Source organism: Leptodactylus fuscus, chromosome 5, assembly GCF_031893055.1.
Source record: "Leptodactylus fuscus isolate aLepFus1 chromosome 5, aLepFus1.hap2, whole genome shotgun sequence".
In the NCBI taxonomy this organism is placed as follows: Eukaryota; Metazoa; Chordata; class Amphibia; order Anura; family Leptodactylidae; genus Leptodactylus; species Leptodactylus fuscus.
Genome location: NC_134269.1, coordinates 202,230,481 through 202,251,729, shown reverse-complemented (window position 1 = coordinate 202,251,729; position 21,249 = coordinate 202,230,481). Strand labels below are relative to the sequence as shown.

Sequence of the window (21,249 nt, the reverse complement as noted above, 5' to 3'; positions counted from 1 at the left end):
GCACCTCACGGGTACCGGGTTTGATTATGGAACTGTGTGACCGCCTCATGTAAGGCCTGGTGATACTGCGAGTGTACCTTCATTACCTTCTATGGTCGCTTCTCATTGTGATATGTCCAGAATATGTCCTAACACCTCTACTGCTCCTTCCTGCACGCGGGGCCGCTCTCTTACTCACTCACCGTCAATCTCTACCTTCCTGTCCCGATCTGGAACCTCGGCTACTGGGTCTGGCACTGATGACATGGCTCCTCCATCTTCTCCGCTTCGTCAATCGCAGTCACCTCCTTCAATGTCTGCCATCCCCCCTGGACGTGACATGCAATCCTTGGATTCAGCCTCCCTGCCCTGCACGGCAGCTCATATTGCCTCTGCGGACTTTCAGCTACTTCGGGACCTTATTCAAGCTCTGTCCACTAAACAGGACCTGGATGCTGTAGTTTCCCGAATGGAACAATCCCAGGCACAGGCCCTCGGTGCGATCCAGTCTGATGTGTCTCAACTTACTACTAGGGCTGACGCTACTGATCAAACACTGTCCTCCTTGGAACAACGCCTGTCTGCGGTGGAGAGCAATCAAACCCACTCTGAGGCCCGCCTTCAACAAATTGCTTGCTCCTGGATGACCAGGAGAACCGGGGTCGCAGAAATAATATTCGATTACGAGGAGTGCCAGAAAAAGGCCCTCAGGATGATCTGATCAGCCGTATTAATACCATTTTCAATATGGCGACTCAACGCCCGCTGGATGCTACCTTCATGATGGACCGTGTGCATAGAGTCCAACGTTCTGGCCCGCTTGACCCTGCTAATCCTAGAGATGTTCTGTGTAGACTACATTACTTCACGGACAAGGAACACATCCTGAGGTGTGCCTGGGATATGGGATCGGTGCCTTTTGAGAATGCCTCTGTCAAGCTCTACCCAGACGTCTCATCCCGCACATTGGCTATGCGCCGTGCCCTTCAGCCGGTGTTGACTCTGATTAAGGACTGTGGAGATTCCTATAGGTGGGGTCATCCCTTCCATTTGATTGTTCGTGTTGGCTCGTCTTCGATTGTTGTCCGTTCCCCGGCGGACTTGCCTGATTTGTTTGCCTCCCTGGATGTGCGCCCTGTCTCAGTCCCGAACTGGCTTGCTCTGGATTCCTCCCGCCCTACTATATCCAGGCGCGGCCGCGGTTCCAGGCGTTCTTCTTCGGCTGCTTCTAGAGAGAGACCTCGGCGAAACTCAACTCCACGACGTCTTCCAATACCGGATCCGCCTGGGTCTCCGCTCCGTCAACCAGATCTCTCAGCTCAGCTTCCCATTGAAGCATGATCCCTCATGCCACCGGTCTTTGATCTGCCCACAGGACAGTGTTGATATCCTTTTATGTTGAGTGGTCTTGGACTTGTTTCGCGGTTGGTGGACATTTTCACTATGTTTATTTTATTTTGTTCTGTGACTACTCTGTTCCTCTTGATCCTGTGCCTGCTGGGCTTTATAGATGGCCCTTGTTGATATTGCTGTGTTTTTATACAACGTTGTTATTTGGACCTTAGAGTCACTTTGTAGCCCTGTGCTTCCTATCCCTATACATTTTGTTGGGGGTAGGGGCATAGGGTTTTCCTTACCAGGTACACTCGTGGTGCTTGCGGGCCCACTTCTCCCCCCCCATCTTTTCTTACTCCCTCAATCCTTCCTGTCTGTTGTTGTGCCCCTGGCCCATTTGTCTAGGGGTAGTTAGATTTGTTCTACTCTTGGTTCTTTTTCCTTCTCCTTTCTTCCCCCCCCCCTCTTTCTTTACTGCTCTCCTTCCTCTACCCTGTTACTTTCCTCTCTTTTTTCTTTCCCTCTCCCTTTACCCTCTTCAATTCTTCGCCCTCTCCCCTCCCTCTCCCCCCCTTTTTTTTTTTTTTTTTTTCCCTCTGCTCCTAGGGTGTGAGCTGGGAAAGCCCGTCTCCCTCCATGCCTCCGCTTGATCGCCTTTCCTCCATCACCGTTGGCTCCCTCAATGTGAGAGGCCTTCATAGTCCAGAGAAGCGCTCCGTACTCTTCAATCTGCTCAAAGGTAAGCGCCTTCATGTTGTATTTTTGCAGGAAACTCACCATTGCTCTACCAAGCCATACAAGTTGACTAATGCTTGGTTTCCTCATGCATATCATAGCTCTTCTCCTGACCCGAAATCCAGAGGGACTAGTATCTTGATTTCTCGCTCCCTGCCTTGGGAACATTTGGAGACTCGCACTGATTCTGAGGGGAGACTTGTTATGGTAAAGGGTCGTATCTCCTCTCAACTTTTTACTTTTGTTTCTTTGTATTTACCTAACTCGGGACAGGGTCGTGCCCTTAGTTCTTACTTAGGGCTGTTGGACGGCTTTGTGGAGGGCTTCCTGGTGGCGGGGGGTGATCTTAATCTGGTCCTGGACCCTTCATTGGACTCTTCTGCTGGCGTCTCTTCTCACCCTTACTCACTCATCAGGAGGATTAAGAGGGACCTTCATTCCCACCAGCTTGTGGACTCCTGGAGGTTACTCCACCCATTGGATAGGGATTACTCCTATTACTCTCCGGTCCATCACCGATACTCTCGTATTGACTACCTCTTTATCCGTCACCAACATCTCCATTCTTTGTTGGCTGCGGAAGTCGACAACATTACTTTCTCCGACCATGCTTTAGTTACTTTGTTTCCTTGTCCTCTCCTATTCCCTTCCAGCGTCAGTGGAAGCTTAACGCATCACTTCTTGATGATGTAACCATCCTGGATGACATTAAGACCCGTTTGGGGGAATACTTTGAGAGGGAGGAATTGTCGGGGATTGCTCCTCCTATGGTGTGGGAGGCTCACAAATGTTTTATCCGGGGTATTCTGTTGCAACATGGTTCCCGCTTAAACAAGGAACGCCGGGCTTGTATTGAATCTCTGCTGCAGCGGATCCGCTCGTTGGAACTCCTTCATAAGCGCCAAATCACTCCTGATGTTTATTCCCAGCTTGCCAGCGCCCGAGAAGAATTGCGTACGCTTGTCACTGATAGGGTGAAGGGTACTCTAGCTAAATGCAGACGTCATTTTTATGAGTTTGGAAATAAGAGCGGGCGTTCCCTAGCTAGGGCCCTTCGGGTTCAGCAGTCCTCCACCTACGTTCCATGCATCGGTTCCGCCCAGGGTACTCGATTATACATGCCCCTTGATATTGCGGCTGCCTTTCGGGACTACTATGCCTCTTTGTATTCTGTAGACTCTGGCCCTTCTCCTCTCCCTGACACGGAGTTCCGAGATCGCATTCGTTCTTATCTCTCCTCCTCTGGTCTCCCGTCGTTGTCTTTGGAGGACTTGACAGCCTTGGAATCTCCTATTGTTGAAGAGGAAATTTCTTTAGCTATCTCCAGTATGGCAACGGGTAAGGCCCCAGGTTCAGACGGCCTTACCTTGGTATACTATAAGAAACTTGGCCCTGAACTCCGCCCCAGACTGTTGAAAGTTTTCAATTCTCTCACCGATGGCTCAGCCCTTTGTCGTGACTCCCTCTGTGCTCACATAGCGGTTATCCCCAAACCGGGAAAAGACCCTCTTCTGTGCTCTAACTACCGCCCCATTTCGCTAATCAATGTTGACCTAAAAATTTTAGCCAAGATCCTGGCAACCCGTTTATCGCCCTTGCTAGGAAATATTATTCACCCGGATCAAGCTGGATTTTTACCCGGCCGTGAGGCTCGAGATAATACTACCAAAGCTATCAACCTCATGTATGGGGCTAAACAGTCGGGCTCTCCTCTCATGCTTCTTTCAACTGACGCCGAGAAAGCCTTCGACAGGGTCAACTGGCGGTTCATGGAAGAGACCTTGTTACATATTGGTCTTGGACACCGCATGATGAGTTGGATCATGGCTCTTTACTCTCTCCCCACAGCGATGGTCAGGGTGAACGGTTTACTGTCCCAGTCCTTCCCTATCCGAAATGGCACTAGGCAAGGTTGCCCCCTTTCGCCTCTCATTTTCGTCTTGACTCTTGAACCCTTCCTCCGCCAGGTTCGAGCCGATCCGAACATCTCAGGTGCTGCTCATTCTTCCTGTTTATATAAAGTGGCGGCGTATGCAGATGACTTGCTATTTTTTCTCTCCTCCCCGCATGTCTCTCTTCCGGCTCTGATGCTCGCCTTTCAGGCTTACTCGACCCTTTCAAACTTTAAAATCAACTTTTCGAAGTCGGAAGCCCTTAATGTGACCCTTTCTTCCTCAGCGGCCACCTCATTGAGTCAATCTTTCCCTTTTCATTGGGCCCCCACTTCTCTCAAGTATTTGGGGGTTTATCTTACTCCGGATCCGAAAGATCTCTTTCGTTGCAACTTCCCCCCACTTCTGGCGTCTATCAGGGCTGATTGTACTCGATGGTCCACTGGAGCCTTTACCTGGTTCGGGAGATGCGCGATTTTTAAAATGAACATTCTTCCTCGTCTTCTCTACTTGATGCAGACGCTTCCCATTCACATTCTTCTGTCTTTTCTTAGATCCCTCACTTCCATCCAACTGAAGTTCATCTGGTCGGGCAGACCCGCCCGAGTGAGTAAGGCTTTTCTCTTTCGTCCCAAGAGATGTGGTGGTTTATCGCTTCCGGACCTGAAGTCCTATTATTTGGCTACCCACCTGACTCGTGTCGTGGACTGGTGTAGGCATGCTGTTTCTAAACCTTGGGTCTACATCGAACAGGCATTCTCTCCTATCCCTTTGCAGGTTGCCCCATGGTTGGACTCCTCCTCATTGTCATCTCTCTTTTCTCACCCTACCCTTGGTCCCACGCTTCAGATTTGCTCCAGGGGCCTTGTTCGCTCCACTCTCCTCCCTAAGGATTCCGCTTTTTTCCCAGTGCTGGGCAATCCTGCCTTTCCACCTGGAATGTTTGATCGAGTTTTCCGTAATTGGCGCCGTCATGGGATTTTTCGTGCCTGTCACTTCCAGGACGCAGGGGGATGGAATACACTTTTGAACTCCCAGGCCCCTACTGAGTTGCCCCCTTTGGATGCTTGGCGGGGGATGCAACTTCGTCACTTTTTGCATTCTCTCCCTGCTCCTACTGAGTTCCGTGTCGAACCTACCCCCTTGGAGAAGATTTGTGTTGGCGCTGGCCCCCTCCGCCACTCCCTCTCGCTCACTTACCAGATCCTGGTTGAACCTCCGGAGGACTTTGTTCCGCCGTTCTTGCTGAAATGGGAATCTGACTTATCCCTTTCCCTCTCTCAGGAACAGCGTAGGCGTATTTTTTGCCTTTCTCATACTGCCTCCATCAGCTCTCGCCACCAGGAGGCCAGCTACAAAATCTTGTCCCGATGGTATAGGGTTCCTACGAGACTCCATGCTATGTTTCCTCAGGTCTCCCCACTATGTTGGCGCTGTGGCGACGAGGAAGGCACGTTGCTACACATTTTTTGGTCCTGTCCTGCCCTTTCGTCCTTCTGGGAGGGGGTCAAACGGATAACCCTCCAGCTTACTGAAACTTCTCACCATTTGGGCCCTGCCTTGTTCCTCCTTAATCATTGTGAGTCTTCTGTAAAGGTCTTTAAGCGTTCCCTGCTTAGATTCCTGATCCTCGCTGCCCGGGCTTGTATCCCCCTTTTTTGGAAACGAGTGGATCCTCCTCCTCTCTCCCTCTGGATTTCGAAGGTCAACGAGATAATGCACATGGAAAATCTCACGTCTTTCCTGCATGGTACGACTGAGGCGTACATCAAAACCTGGTTCTACTGGTTCAGGTTCCAACAGTCTGCAGAGTACCGGACGCTCCTGGGCTCTGACCCCTCCTCTGATTGATACTCTTGTTGTTCATTTCAAGTATTTGACCGGTGGTTGCTCCCGAGCCCTTCCTAACTGGCTGTGGTATGGTTGACCTGACGAGCGCTCTCGCTGGTTTCCTGACTGCTCACACTCACCCCTACCTACCCTTTCACCCTCTATGTTTAGTCCTCTCCCCCACCCACCTGTCCCACTAACCCACTCCCTCCTCCTCCCCCCCCTTTTTGTTTTTTCTCTATGTTGCTTTCTTTGTTTTTATTTTTTCTTGTGTTGCACTGTGTGCTTTTTTGTTCGCAGGGCGGGTGTTCGCCTTGTTACTTGTAATTGTCTTTTCTTATTGTATAAAACAGAAAAATTTTTCAATAAAAATTTGAGTTACAAAAAAAAAAAGAAAGGCTATTCGTCTCCTACCTTTCATCGTCTTCTCCGCGCCGCCGTTTGCCTACAATCTAGAAGTTACAAGACACTGTGGGAAGAAGAGGCTGAAGGTGACGCTGCTGAAGAAGAGGAAGCGGCGCTGGAGAGAGTTCTCTCGCCACATTGGGGCTTCCCCCAGTGCTGTCTGAGCACTGGGGCCTGCCCCCAGTGCTGCGAAAGAACTTATTTACATACCGACAAGAACCGGGATTGAAGGCGAATGGCGGCGCGGAGAAGATGACAAAAGGTAGGAGACGAATAGCCTTTCTTAAGGCTATTCCGACGTGGTACCTACAAAAAAATTGTGTCTGACTGATAGGATCCCTTTAAGGGCTGGTTCACACCAGCGCCTCCGGTCTCCGCTTTCAGGTTTCCGTCCTCTGCCCAAGAAACTGGACAGGAGACGGAAACCGGCAGTCACTTTTTAAACCCATGCAAAGTGTTTGCCCGTGAGCATTTTCTGGTCTCCGCGGTGAAACTGTATTTTTTTTTTTAACCGGACACAAAGTTGGACATGCAGGACTTTGTGTCCGGTTGAAAAGAAAATGGTTTCACCGCGGAGACCAGAAAACGCTCACGGGCGGACACTGTCTGGTGTGTTTCTGTTTCCTGTCAGCAGAAGACGGAAACCTGAAAGTGGAGACCGGACGCAGATGTGAACCCGCCCCAAACAAAGTGGTTCACCTTTTCTCCCTGCACCATTGAGGTTTATTCAATATGGTCAATAAAAGACATGGAATGTAGAATTGTTTGTGTTATTAGTTTAGTTACATTGTGTTTGTCTACAATTGTGACTTAGATGACAGACCACAATGTATTAGTAATGAATAAATCCAACAATTCTAAAGAATTCACTTCACTTTTCTTGCAACTGTACATAATGTAGAGGTATATTGCATTTGCCAAGCTTTTTAATCATCAATATCAAGAACAGACACATATACACACAACTACGGCCTTCCATTCTGATACATGTTGTAATGATGGTTTACAAGAGCCTACAGCAAATGTGCTCTAACTGGTTTATTAAGGGGGCTTCACAGGACCCAGTTGTTTTTTTTCATACTGATGACCTATCCACGGGATAGATCTTTAGTAGAGATGAGCGAACACTGTTCGGATCAGCCGATCCGAACAGCACGTTCCCATAGAAATGAATGGAAGCACCTGGCACGCAGACTTTGCCGGCGGCCGGCCGCTTCCATTCATTTCTATGGGAGCGTGCTGTTCCGAACAGTGTTGGCTCATCTCTAATCTTTAGGGTAAGTTCACACGGGGTTTTTCGTTCAGGATTTTGAGGCCGTATCCGCTTCAAAATCCAGACCTAAAAGACGTCTCCCACTGAAATCAACGGGAGCCGGTCAGTTCTTTTTCTGGGTGCCGTTTGTTTCGACTCTTGGAAAAAAGAAGGGACATGTTCATTCTTCAGGCCAAGTCGCTCACGACATCCACCTGAAGACACTGTCTCCTCCCGACAAGGCCCATTCATTTGGGCCTAATCTGGAGCAGAGTGTGCACGACTGGATACTGGTACACTGCATCCAGTCACAGCTACCCGTATTGCCGCCTCAGGTTCCGGACCAAAAAACCCTATGTGAACTTACCCTAAGTATCTGGATTGGTGTGGGTCTCACGCGTGTACCCCACATTGAGCAGATGATCTGGCTATGTCCCAGCTGGGGTACTGCAGCTCTGCTCCCATTATTCTGGCCCTATCCTGTGTAGTAGCTTTCAGTGCTGGGACAAAGTGGGATCACATAATTACCAGATTTACGACCCCATCAATCGGAACCTGATGAGCTCTCTTGTAGATAGGTTATCAGTAGAGATGAGCGAGTACTGTTCGGATCAGCCGATCCGAACAGCACGCACGCATTGAAATGAATGGACGTAGCCAGCACGCGGGGGGTTAAGTGGCCGGCCGACGTCAAAGCGGAAGTACCAGGTGCTTCCATTCATTTCAATGCGTGCGTGCTGTTCGGATCGGCTGATCCCAACAGTACTCGCTCATCTCTAGTTATCAGTGTATATATTAAAAAAACAAAACCCTGGGACTGGAAAACCCCTTTAATCTCAGTCATCTCAGAGATGGAAATGCTGAGACTGATCCAATTTGTCGTCAGCCACTGTATTACTAATAACATTCGGCTACAATGTATGAATGAATGCAATGCCCCAAAATATAAGTAGGATGAAATCTACAATTGTCCCAAAAAATAAGATGCATTATCTTAATAAGTAATTTGTTCACCACAAGGCAGTTTCTAATGAAGCAAATAAAGATTTACTATCTAGCAATAATGCTTAATCTAGTCTCTATTCTTAGAATGGCGCACACTTATCTGATAACTGCACCAGCAACATCTCACAATACTGAAAAACCACATCCACCCTTGGACTTTTTGATATTCTGCTCTTATGTCATATATTCCACAGACAAATCTCTATTCTGGCAGTAAACAAAGTGATGCAATATAGAAAAACAGTACATCAATGAATGCAACTAAATGGGGTTTCCCACTATATCCACAGAATAGGGAATAAAGACATGTTAGAGAGGAATAAGGGCTCGTTCACACGGGGGGCGGATTTTGGCACAGAGACTGACGCGAAGAGCTGCATCACTCTCGGGTCAAAAAGCCCCTCCGGAGTCGGCTCAGCGAGCCGCGGAATCCGCCTGAAGAAAGGGCAGCTCGCTAGTGGTCTCCATAGACCACCATTATATGGAGGCAGATTTTAAGGCGAAATCTGCTGTCAAAATCCGCCTCCTTGCCCCCGTGTGAACTAGCCCAAATTCCAGTGCTGAATAGCTATGTAAGGGTAAGTCCACACGGGTAGCTGCAACTGGATACTGGTATACCGGCATCCAGTCGCGCACACAGCTCCGGATTAGGCCCAAATGAATGGGCCTAGTTGGGAGTGTCTTCAGGCGGATGTCACGAGGCGAATCCGCCTGGAAGAATGAGCAAAAAAGAACTGTCTGGCCCACATTGATTTCAATGGGAGCCATCTTTTAAGTCAGGATTTTATCGCGAATATGGCCTCCAAATCCTGACCAAAAAACCCCGTGTGAACTTAGAGGGCGTTCACACTACCATCGGTGTCCGACAGGTAGTGTCCGTGACATCTGTCATTTATTTAAATGGGCATCGGGTGCGTTCTTTTGCACTCCGTGCCTGTCCGCATGTAAAGATGTCCGACTTCTCAAGCAGACAGAAGAACCCTACATGTCGGGTTTTTCTGTCCGCTTGAGAAGTCGGACATCTTTACATGCGGACAGGGAAGGAAGGGCATGTATGGAGCTGGAGTGATCATAGGGGCCTCAGCACCAGGACCTCCATTGACCAAAACCTCTCAAATGTCACTATTACATGTCAAAACATTCTGAAAGTTTAGGTACACATTAATACCTGACAATGCTTTTTCATTATACTAATGCCTGTTCTGGGAAATCGTGATATCGTCAATTTGAAGGCGCAGTGACTTTAAGACTATCGCTTAAAGGGATCTAAGTACCACGTCGGAATAGCCTTAAGAAAGGCTATTCTTCTCCTGCCTTTCGTTGTCTTCTCCACGCTGCCATTCGCCTACAATCCCGGTTCTTGTCGGTATGTAAATTAGATCTCTCGTAGTACTGGGGGCGGGCCCCAGCGCTCAGACAGCACTGGGGGGCGGTCCCAATGCTGCACGAGAACTCTCCAGCGCCGCCTCCATCTTCTTCAGCAGCGTCATCTTCAGCCTCTTCTTCCGGCGGTGTCTTGTAACTTCTAGGCTTCGGGCAGTGCAGACTGCGCATGCCCATAGGCCACGAGAAAATGGCTGCTTGCATAGTATTGTAAGTGGCCATTTTCTCGGGGCCTGTGGGCATGCGCAGTCTGCTCTGCCCGAGCCCTAGAAGTAAGAAGACACCGCTGGAAGAAGAGAATGAAGAGGCCGTTCCTGACGAAGATAGAGGCGGCGCTGGAGAGAGTTCTCTCGCAGCATTGGGACCGCCCCCAGTGCTGTCTGAGCGCTGGGGCCCGCCCCCAGTGCTGCGAGAGAGCTAATTTACATACCGACAAGAACTGGGATTGTAGGCGAACGGTGGCGTGGAGAAGACAACAAAAGGTAGGAAACTAATAGCCTCTCTTAAGGCTATTCCAAAGTGGTACTTAGAAAAAATGTCGCCTGAATGATAGGATCCCTTTAAGTGGCAATATGGAGGTACTCCTAATCTTAAAACTGGGCTGATTTATTTTACAAGTATTAATATTAAAAGTTCTACAACATGTACAGTATGTTTGTATTGTGGGTGCTAAATGACACCGTAAACTATTATTCAGTAAAGACGTGTACCTGTATAATATAGTTTGAAAGGATACTTTAGACGTAGATTTGACACACTGAAACATGACTTTTAAAGGCCTGGTTCACATCTGCGTTCAGTGGAATATCAAACGCATCGACAAGCAATGAGCAGTGAAAGCACACGGTCTCCATAGACTATGATAGGGTTCGTGTGCTTTCCGCACAAGTCATGTGGACGGGAAAGTAGTTCATGAAGTACTTTTCTCTCCGCATGTTCCAAGTGGACAACACGTGGAAAACACACGGACCCAATTATAGTCTATGAGGTCCGTGTGCTTTCCTAAGCTTACCGCTTTCCATTCGGGGGGTGCACATGCGGACTCTCTGAACAGAATATCGAACGCAGATGTGAACCGGGCCTAAACGTTCTTGGTATAAAAGTTATTATTATAATTTAGTTTTTATTCAGCTTAGATACATGGATAATAAGACTTTCTTAAGGCTATTTCTACGTTAGTCAGAAAAAAGGTTATCCAATGATAGGATCCCTTTAATCGTCAGCATTCACAGCAGAACAACAAACTTGCCTTGATCTCTCGTGACAAACACTGCAGCTCGGTAGTTAGCTCAACATTTTGATCCTCCAGTTGTTGGCGACGTTGGAGCCTACTGGAAATATTAAGTTTCTCTCCCCTCAGTTCATTGGTTGAACTCTTCAGTTGCTGGACCTGGTCTTGTTGGTCTTGTATTCGTTTACGCAGCAGCTCAATTTTACCTGAAACTGGATATTAAAAGAAAGAGTGGTGAGTTGCTTTAGGTGTAACTACAAAGGGTCTGTTCACATCACGTCCTGTTGCTATGTTTGGTGAACACATTTAATGTACATGCTACAAATATTGTGAAAAGTAAGTGTTTTTGCCTTCCATCTATATTTTAAACATATGCGTGTGGAACGTTGTTTCACTAAACCTTTTCTATTGAAACAAGAAAGGGTTAAAACATCTACAGTCTTTTCTTCTACCATCCCCTCACCAACCGCACTTCAGACTGTCCAGTCTCATCTTTTGAACCTCATCTCTGTCTACCGCCCAACCCGTGTTCTCCGTTCACTCAATGACCTAACACTTACATCCTCTATTATCAGAACCTCCCACGCTCGTATACAAGACTTCTCCTGAGTTGCACCACTTCTCTGGAATGCTCTACCCCGGACAATCGGATTAACTCCAAAGCACAAACTAAAGACACGGCTTTTCAGATAGGCCTATCACAATTCCTAATGTAAACCCACGATATGATGCAGTTTCAGACTAACTTTATATGTCCAGGCACCATCTGCGTGTTAAAGCACACGACTGGCGACGGCTCATACAAAATTGTCTGACCATTGTATAAGCAATGCTACCTCCGATGCTGCCTCTGCTACCTCTTGTGTCATCCGCTCTCTCTCATATAGTGTAAGCTCTTGCAGGCCCCATTGTGTGAATTAACCATTTCTTTATAATGTTTGTTTTTTGACTATATTTGAACCCTACAAATTGTACAGTGCTGCGGAATAGGTTGGCGCTATATAAATAAAATATATTATTATTATTATAGCAAAAGGGTATTGATGATGTATATGCTTACGCATACTACCATTAGGCTTGCATAAAAATAAAACGTTACATCACGTATACTGGTTTTTGGAAGGTAATATACCAACAGTACACTACACTATTCTGCTCTCTATAAAAAGCGTATGCACATGTTGAAGTAAAACTGTCATTTATTTGTCTATTCTTCCTACTCTTAGAAGCAGTGAATGGTCCAGTGGGCGGTGCTTACGACGATTGACAGTTCTCTCTGTATGCAGTCATAGAGGGGACACTATCAGTCACTAGGATCGCCCACAGGACTCAATTACTTATAAGAATATGAACGTTACACAGAATCTTTTCCAATACCTCGGTATCCTCAGCAAACCCTGCTCTATAACATGCTGCCTGCAGGTCACATTGCATTTGGCGACCGTTTCCCTCAGAGTTTGGCCTCCAGAAGATCCAAAAATTATGAATTATCTAAGAAACAAGCCATAACATTTGGAGGTGGAGCTTATTTAATGAGATCATTTTTAAATTACCAAGAGGAAACCCATGCAAACATAGGGAGATCGTACCAACTCCTTGCAGAGGTTGTCCTTGGTCAGATCTGATCCCAGGACTGCAGTGCTAACCACTGAGCCACATCTATGTTGTTGTAAGACCGGTTACTCACATTCATGTACTTACCTTACTTGTGATAAAGTGCAGTCTTGCTGCTGAGAAATTCAACATTTATATGCAAATGAGCTGTTTGGTGCTCTTAAGGCGGGGCCACACCATTTCTCCTTTTCTCAGTGTTAAAGTGGTTGTCCCATAACAAGGATCCTATCTATACTGCTCGTTTATGTGGATATCAGACTTTTTCTAAATACATCGCTTTATCAAAACTGCTTTGTTTGGCCGCTATCTTAATTTATTCACTTCATTGTTTACATTCGTTTCTATGACCACGGGCTTCGAGCTTATCTGCTCAATCCCCAAGTGACGTAGCTGCCTGCTCTCAGGGGTGAGGGAGGGGCTGAGTGCTGGGAGCAGCTCTGAGCTGTGTATGTCTCTGCCACAGACAACCAACAGAGCTCCTCAGATAGGGGAGAGGGGAGGTGAGAGCTCCGGGATTTCTGAGCTCTTATCTCCTGCTCTTCCACTTATCAGTTGGTTTAATTGCATTTGGCTGATAAGGGCTGAGATAGGGAGTCTGGTACCTCTGTATGTATTACAAATTGACTCAAATCCAGCTCTGCTACATCAGCTTCATACTGTGGTAATTCATTTATAACCAATTCCTCATTACTGACTGCAAACATAGCAGATAGCAGAGCAAGTGAAACTCCGCCCACCAATGTGCCGAGAAATCCAGGTAGTGAAGAAAGCACACAGCAAGCAGGCTGCTGAACAAGTGAGATGGGAATACCCCTTTAAAGTTGTTCATTGCCTTCAAGTGTTATTACATTTATTGCACAAATATGAACATAAAATGCTGCCTGCCTCCTGGTCCTCACCATTATCCAGATCATGCTGTTTTTCTTGCTTCTCCTGGTTCACCTGCTGGACGGTGCGGCTGAGATCTACTCCATGCAGTTTGGTGGCATGCTGTGCGATCTTCCTCTCCACATCTTTCAACTCCATCTATAATAAAAATGTGGAAACCATATAATATTTTGTGAATGTAGTTATTGTACTCACAAATTTATAGGGTCGTATTCACCCCACAGCGTCCTTTTAGTACCAGTCGGACTGATATATAGTATACTGTACCTTTTATCAAATAATATGAGGTGGCTTAGTCAGTGCTATTCTATAAACAGGCATTCAGAAATCACCCTGTCAAATACCTTCCCATGTATATTGCAACACGCAAAGAGGTATGATCATACCCAAAGGGTAAATTTACACAGTCGTTGTGGTTTGGAAAAAATTACGTCCTCTCATTTTAAGTCTTTGTCATTTCTTGTTCCTATAAAGATAGCTTGATGTGAGGGAAAACCAGGTGAGCATAAAGACTAGATTGATCACACGTCCCCTTAATTGGATTGCAAGCACAAACCCTATATAGTATACAACAATATACTGTATAGTATATAGATATGAGCGAGTAGATATTCGATAGAGTAGGTATTTGATAGAATACGACGGTATTCGATATACTCGTACTCGTTCGAATACTACTCCTATTCGCAGTAAAGATTTGATTCAGAACCAGCATTGATTGGGCGAATGCTATTCAGTGTATAGCCTGCGGCAAATCATCGCTGGTTCTGCAGCAGGCTCATCCTTGCTAGTCAGGAGAGCTGGCAGCTTGTGGTTATGCTGGAGCTGACTTTTTCTCATAGGAATGCATTGACCAGAGTTGATTGGCCGAATGCTATACAGTGTACAGCATTCGGCCAATCAACGCTGGCTCTGCCCGGAGGCTGGATATATCCCAATCTATACTGCAGGATTGTGGGCAGATTCTAGTCTGTGTGCTTTATTCACTCTATCCCATAATGCAAGGCGAGAAGAGAGGAATGGGTACATTATAGGGGCTGATCCATGGATGGTAGCCACAGTGATAGGTCGATTGGATGGAAGATATCAATGACTGCTCAAGGGAAATCCCATCTCGGCCTATGGCTGTCTCTATGCGAAGACACTGAGAAGGACAATCTAGCAGCTTAGTAATGGAGTGGGGGCCCCATGCCTCCTCCACATACTTAAAGGGCACAAAATGTGTTTTGAGAATTCGTACATCTTTTTAGGCCCCACATGAAAGTCAAATTCTTCTGCAATTGCCAAAAAAAGCGAGCAAAAACAAAATGGTAATTTAAATGGATGTTATGCAACCTAGCCAAGATAGATCCAATGTCACCCAATGTGTCAGATCTTCTGTAAGTTTGGCTTACCTAGGTGGAAAGCGAACATTAAACAATGACTGACTAGGATGGTTGTTTGTTTCGCAGGTTTGTGCTTTTGTTCTTTACATAAGAAACAGTTTCCTAACTGTAATACAAATTGTTTTTAGTGCAGGCCAAGCAGGTCTACAGATGTTCCTCACTGCCCCTTGTGATTGGCGCGTTCACTTTGATGGGAGGACGCTGCTCTGGAAGTCCCATATAAGTGAACATGGCAGTGGCCACACGTATGAACAATCACTCCATGTTACAAATAAGTAACCCTTAGTCAGTGTGAGAAGGTGACAGGCAGGGTGCTGGAGTCATGAGTATATCTCCCCTAGGTTTATGTGTGGTCTAGGGTAGGCCTCAGCCCCAGGTGTAGGACCTGGACTTGTTACTGAGCCATAAAAGGCTACTGAGCCTGCACTTCAGGGCAGATCCTGGGAGTGAGAAGAAGTGCCTGGGTCTGTCCTGACACCGAGTCTGCTGAGACTGTATTGTGCTCTTTTTTGTTGATTTGTGTGGCTAGAAGTAAGCCCCATGTGCAGTTAGTACTTACTGTCTAGTTAGTGCTCAGACGAGCAGGATTTTGTTTCACGCTGTTTTTGACTGAACTTAAGGCTGTATTTTATTTTGCTCATTTTTGTGCCTGACATGAAGGTTTATTTATTTTGTGTTTTTTTTTCTAAATAAACCAAATATTGTGTCCCTGTCTCTGACTGGTTGTGTCCGCACCACTGCTGCTACCGAGCTACCTTCCCCACATCAGTTACCTGATATCTTTCCATAAGAGAAACGTCTTGTAAACAGGCCTTAGCGCTCTCCTCTTCAGACATGAATGTTGCTATGAGCGTTTCCTGTTCTTCAACATCATTTTTCAGCCGTTGTATGTCCCTATTTATGGCTGCAAGCTTGTTCCTTAGTTCAGGGATGTCTTTTTCCTTAAGTTCAAAAAGCATTTGTCTAAAAAAAATAAAATAAAGTAAAAAGGATATTAAAAAGTTGCAGGTTCTAAAAATGTATCACAACATGCAGTAAACAACTAGACTTTAGAGGTCATTTCCCACAGTATTCATCCTGTACCCTTCCAATAGCTTAAAGGAATTGTTCAGCAGCATACTGAGCAATATCTTACTAAGGCCGGGTTCACATCTGCGCCCCGGCCTCTGTTATGCAGGTTTCCGTTTCCTGCTCGAAACTGTGAAGGAGAAGGAGAAGTATATTCAAACCCATTCATTTAAATGGGTTTGGAAACTGTCCAGCCGTGAGCACCGGTGAGTGTTTTGTGCTCTCCGCGGCAAAACCGTTTTTTTTTTAACCGGACACAAAGTTGGACATGCAGGAATTTGTCTGTCTGCAGAAGACGGAAACCCGACAGACGGAGATTGGGCACAGATGTGAACGAGCCGTTATCCCATCCCCTACTACTCTTAAATACTGATGTTCCAATACTTATATGTGATGGCAGCAGCCATAGACCATGCATGAACTCACTGGATCCATTAACTGAAACATTGATTTCATGTCATAAAGTCAACAGTTTTCAACCATTTTTAGCATCAGTTTTTCACAGACCTAAAACTAATTAATTAAACTTATGATCAAATTGTGAAATGTGAATGACCCACTGAACGACTGCATGTGCAGCCTAGGCACTCCCAAGGGGGGTGTTCGGGGCTTCGTTCCGGTGAATGTAAGAAGAGATCCTATCCTGCTCCGTGCCATCATAACAAAATAGATTGGAAGCCCCCATAGAGGTGAGCACATCATAGAAGGCATTTGGATGTCATTCCAAATCCCATCTGAATGCATTCGGCTGCAAAACTAGCCCCATCTCAGACAGCACACTCTGTTGTGCCCATGGGGCCTAAGTTGCAAAGGGGGAACAATCTCCTTACGGCCTAGAATAGGATGTCATAAGCTGTAGGTATCCCATACCATTCTACGTATGTATTATTTGTAAGTATTACTTCTATTGATGGATTATTATTTGCTCGGGTGGTTTCATCCTGTGACAATGTGATAACATGTCCTCGCACATAAATAGTAAAAGGTTGCCCTCTTGTGGCTAATAATGAGATCTCTGCTCTGTGGGTACTGTATACAGTGGTGGGCAAAAGTTATGAGACAAATTTTGATTTTCACAAAAGTTTTCTGCTTCGATCTTTTTAGATCTTTTAGGCAGATGTTTCTAGGATATACTGTAAGTATACTTATACAATTAAAAGTCATTTATTGGCAATAAAAGTTAAAATTTTAAGGACAAATGCATCAAGTTACATGAAATGGGCGGAGAGGCAATGCCTCGGTCCAGTATATTTATTATAACTGGGTTGAGTTAGAGCTTAAATGACCACCACTATATAGATTATATACATTTTGTATAGGTTTTTTTTTTTTGTTTTACAATTTTCACAGTAAAATTCTTTCCTTTACTCATTACTACTCGTCAATACCTATCTGGTTCTGGATAATTCCATCTGGCCACCGGATTCCAGCTATGTATACCGGTAACGTAACCGGAATCCAGGGGTCAGATGGAATAAGCCAGGAGCAGATAGGTAAAGAGAAGTAGTAGTCCGGGGTGCAGTTTGAAGTGGAGATCGCAAGGGTAAGGCACGGCTGTAATGTAAGTCCGCAATTAAGAGTTTTCAATTGCGGACACATTATATTCAATGAGGCCTCTTACACCACCGGATATTTTATCCGTGCTGTGGCCGGGCCGCAACCAAAGTCCGCAATTTATAGAACATGTCCGTAATGGCCGTGAATCGCGGCACTGCACGGACTTGCCCATAGAACTCTATGGGCGAGTGCGGCAGGACACTGACGTCTGCGGAGTCTATGTTGCCGATCAGCAACTTGCGGACCGTATATTCAATACGATCGTGTAAGACCAGCCTAAGGGCTAGTTCACACGTTGGGGTCCGCGTGGGTTTTGACACAGAGACGCGGTGAGCCGCGTCTCTCTCTGGTCAAAACCCGCCTGCCATGACCATCGCTGTCGCGGCTTTCCCCTCCTATGTCGACTCAAATGAATGAGGCGGATTCTGCCTGAAGAAAGGACATGTCGCTTCTTTTCTCCGCTAGCAGCAGCCCGCCGCTAGCGGAAAAAAGAAGCCCGGCGGTCTGCATAGACCACCATTGTAAAGGGGCGGTTTTTTAAGCGAATTCCGCTGTCAAAAACCTCCCCTTTGCCCACGTGTGAACTGACCCTAACACAGCATGTTGTAGAAACAGTCTGGGAAAGACAGTTCTGAGGAGCAGGAGCCCGGAAGTAGTCACAATACTCGAGCAAAGGCTGTACTGCCTCATGGGAATAAATAGGCCCAAACAGAAAACAAGATGGCTTCACATTGGTACAAATCGCTCATCTATGTTAAAGGCAATTCCTAGAATGAACACAGCAGCCTCCAGTGGTGAGGAGTGGAAGTGCAACACAATAAGAAGCAGCGGCCACTCATGGTAGATTAGCAAACTACACCAAGATTCTGACAATTTGAGTTTTTAGGAAAGGAAACCGGTCTTGGCAATGTTGTAAAATAGAATCAAGAAATATACAACACATAACAGATACATAAATATAGGACAAATTCTCTGACAGCAGAGAATTTACAGAGTCATAAGTACGGTGCAAAGACAAATGGTCGTGGTGGGGAAGAAAACAATAGGAGTGGAGTGATGAAAGTCTAGTGATTAGGGGTTAGGACCGTGCAGAGGTTATGGAAGGGTGGCAAGGGGTATCAGGAATAAGTGTGAAAGACTGAAGATATAGGATTTATATTAGATGGCACTGTATGTATACTTCCATTTTCTTTATTGGATTTTAAGGGCATGTTCACAAGTGTTTAACTTTCAAAGATTGACACTCAGATTTTTGCAACAGGCATGCCAAGGGACCCGTACAGGGGTTGGAATGATTGTCATTCAATTCACATCAAGCATCATGCACAAAACCCCTTCATTTTCTTTCACTGATTTTTTTTCTCTTGCATGTGGGATGAGCTATAACATGCACTATCCCATTAACTTGCATTGGATGTTGCATTGCATTGGATCAGCACAAAAATTCTCAGCTCATTAATATGCACCTAGCCTCATTTTTAAAACACAATTCCTTTGTTTTAGAATAGCAAATGTGTTTTTGTATTTAGAAACCCCAACTCTGTATTGTATATAATAAAAGGCTTACTTAGATATGGACGGCCTATAATCAATGTCAGAGTGGTGGGTGTCTGACATCACCTATCAGCAGTGCATATAGATGAAGCAAACACCTCTGTACACTGTATAGTGGATGTGCTGGGCTATGGCTCGGTTCATATTGATCAATCTATATAGGAATAAAGACTCAAAAATTAATTGAGTTAATTTTTCAAACCCCTTGGCTCAGGTTTTTGATGACATTGGTTGGTTTCATCTACAACAGTATAGGGCAATGTACGGCGCGCGGGTCACATCTGGCCCTCTGACTGGTTCTGTCCGGCCCGCATAGCTTGTGGGATAAAAGTAGATGCCGAATGGTAACTTCACTAAATGACCTGTGATGACGTCATCACAGGTCCTTTAGCTCAACTAGGATAGGCTAAGACTCATTAGTGGGCGGAGCCACACGGGACAGTGTGGTTGCTTTTACACAGAAAGAGCAAGCTTCCGGGAATGGAGACTAAAGGAAGATAAGGAGAGAAGAGACAGTATGTGTGAGTAAGAGGGGGGAACTAGGGGCAAATGTAGGGGAAGTTACATGGAAGGCAGATGGAGGGGGGACATTCAACTAAGGGGCAGATGGAGGGTGGCATTAAACTGGGGTCGGATAGAGGGGGAAATTAAACTGGGGCAGCTGGAGGAGCCTATTAAACCGTGGGGGGTAGCTGGATGGGGACATGTCTGCCTTTATTTGCCCCCCCCCCCCAGTTTAATGTCCCCCTCCAACTATCCCCACTGTTTAATGCCCCCTCCAGCTGCCCCAGTTTAATGTCCCCTCTAGTTTCCCCCAGTTTAACTTGGGGCACCAGGAGAGGGACTTAATACTGTGGGACATTTGGAGGGAAATGTTATAATGTGGGGGTGTAATGTATGGGTGACTGTAGGATTATACTTTGTGGGGGCACATGGAAAAATAATTGAAAATGGGCAGAGTCAACAAAGAAGTGGGTGGAGTTAAATTTGCCACAGCATGCATGGCCCTCTAGAACAGTTTCAATTTCTGATGCGGCCCCATGGGAAAATTAATTGCCCACCCCTGATCTACAGCATATAAGCAACCCCATAAAAAAGGCAATGATCAATCTATTTAAAGACCTACGTATCACGCACCAACACTGACCATATAAACAGGAAAACAAATCATGGAACCCTTACCTCATTGGTTTCAGCTCCATCATGTCATCCCTTCTTTTCTCTCTTTTCTTTAAGTCTGTCTCAGTAGTCTTCAGTTTATCTGGGACCAGTCTGAGCTTGGACTGCATATCATTAATGACATCCTGCAGCTCGGCTTCTGAAGGAAAGATTCTCTGGCACACCGGACAGCAGGGCTGGTTCTCCTCCGTCAGCTGAGTGATGAATTGTGTATAGACAGCGGTCGCTCCAGCCAACATTGCTGTGAAAGAGTATAAATGTTGAAATATTGCAGTGTTAAGACAACTTGAGAATGAAAACTGGCTTGGCTACACAACCATTTAATTTCTTGAAACAACATTTTTGCCCCCTATCTATAGTAGGGAATAAAGCAGTAGTGAGTATGTGAGGCCATCACCCCATTCACTTTTATGGGACTGATATCAGTAATAGACGTGATGGGACTGATATCAGTAATAGATGTGAATGCAGTGGTGGCCATACATCAATACTGCTGCTCTAGTCACACAAAGACCCCTGGCCCTCTTGATCATTGGGGGTCCCAGCAGTCAAACCTTCTAGGATTAGACCCTTAACCCCTATTCTGTATGAAATCAGATACACGTTAGATCAATGTTGGAGGACTGGCTTACTGTGATGGGGCACAGTGGCTGACATAGAGTAATGATGTATTCTGGTTTTCATCCATTACTGTACCTGTACAATACTGTATCATCTCAATATCTTCTTTGACCCCTTTCTACGAATCTAATTATTGCTGCATCATCTGGTCTGGGATGTGGTTATGGCTGCTCCGAATCCTATATAATCTGTTATATTTATCTGTCTATTATCAAGGGTCTTATTAGTGAGAAATGATTTGTTCTCCATTTATCAGGCTAAATTATTTGTAACATCGAATTGTGGAGAAGGGAGAGAGAGAGGACGCTGCTGGAATAGAAACACATAAAGCTCACA

General features: G+C 45.9%; 1 protein-coding gene across 1 annotated transcript in view; it reads right to left on the bottom strand.

Annotated features, from left to right (window-relative positions):
- RAD50 (RAD50 double strand break repair protein) overlaps window positions 1-21,249 on the bottom strand; it is a 61,674-nt gene that overhangs the window by 17,373 nt on the left and 23,052 nt on the right. The window contains exons 14-17 of the mRNA XM_075275005.1: window positions 20,296-20,533; window positions 15,708-15,897; window positions 13,561-13,687; window positions 11,062-11,259 (exon numbers count right to left, since the gene is read on the bottom strand). Of these exons, the coding sequence (XP_075131106.1) occupies window positions 11,062-11,259; window positions 13,561-13,687; window positions 15,708-15,897; window positions 20,296-20,533 (753 nt within the window). The remainder of the gene's footprint in view (window positions 1-11,061; window positions 11,260-13,560; window positions 13,688-15,707; window positions 15,898-20,295; window positions 20,534-21,249) is intronic.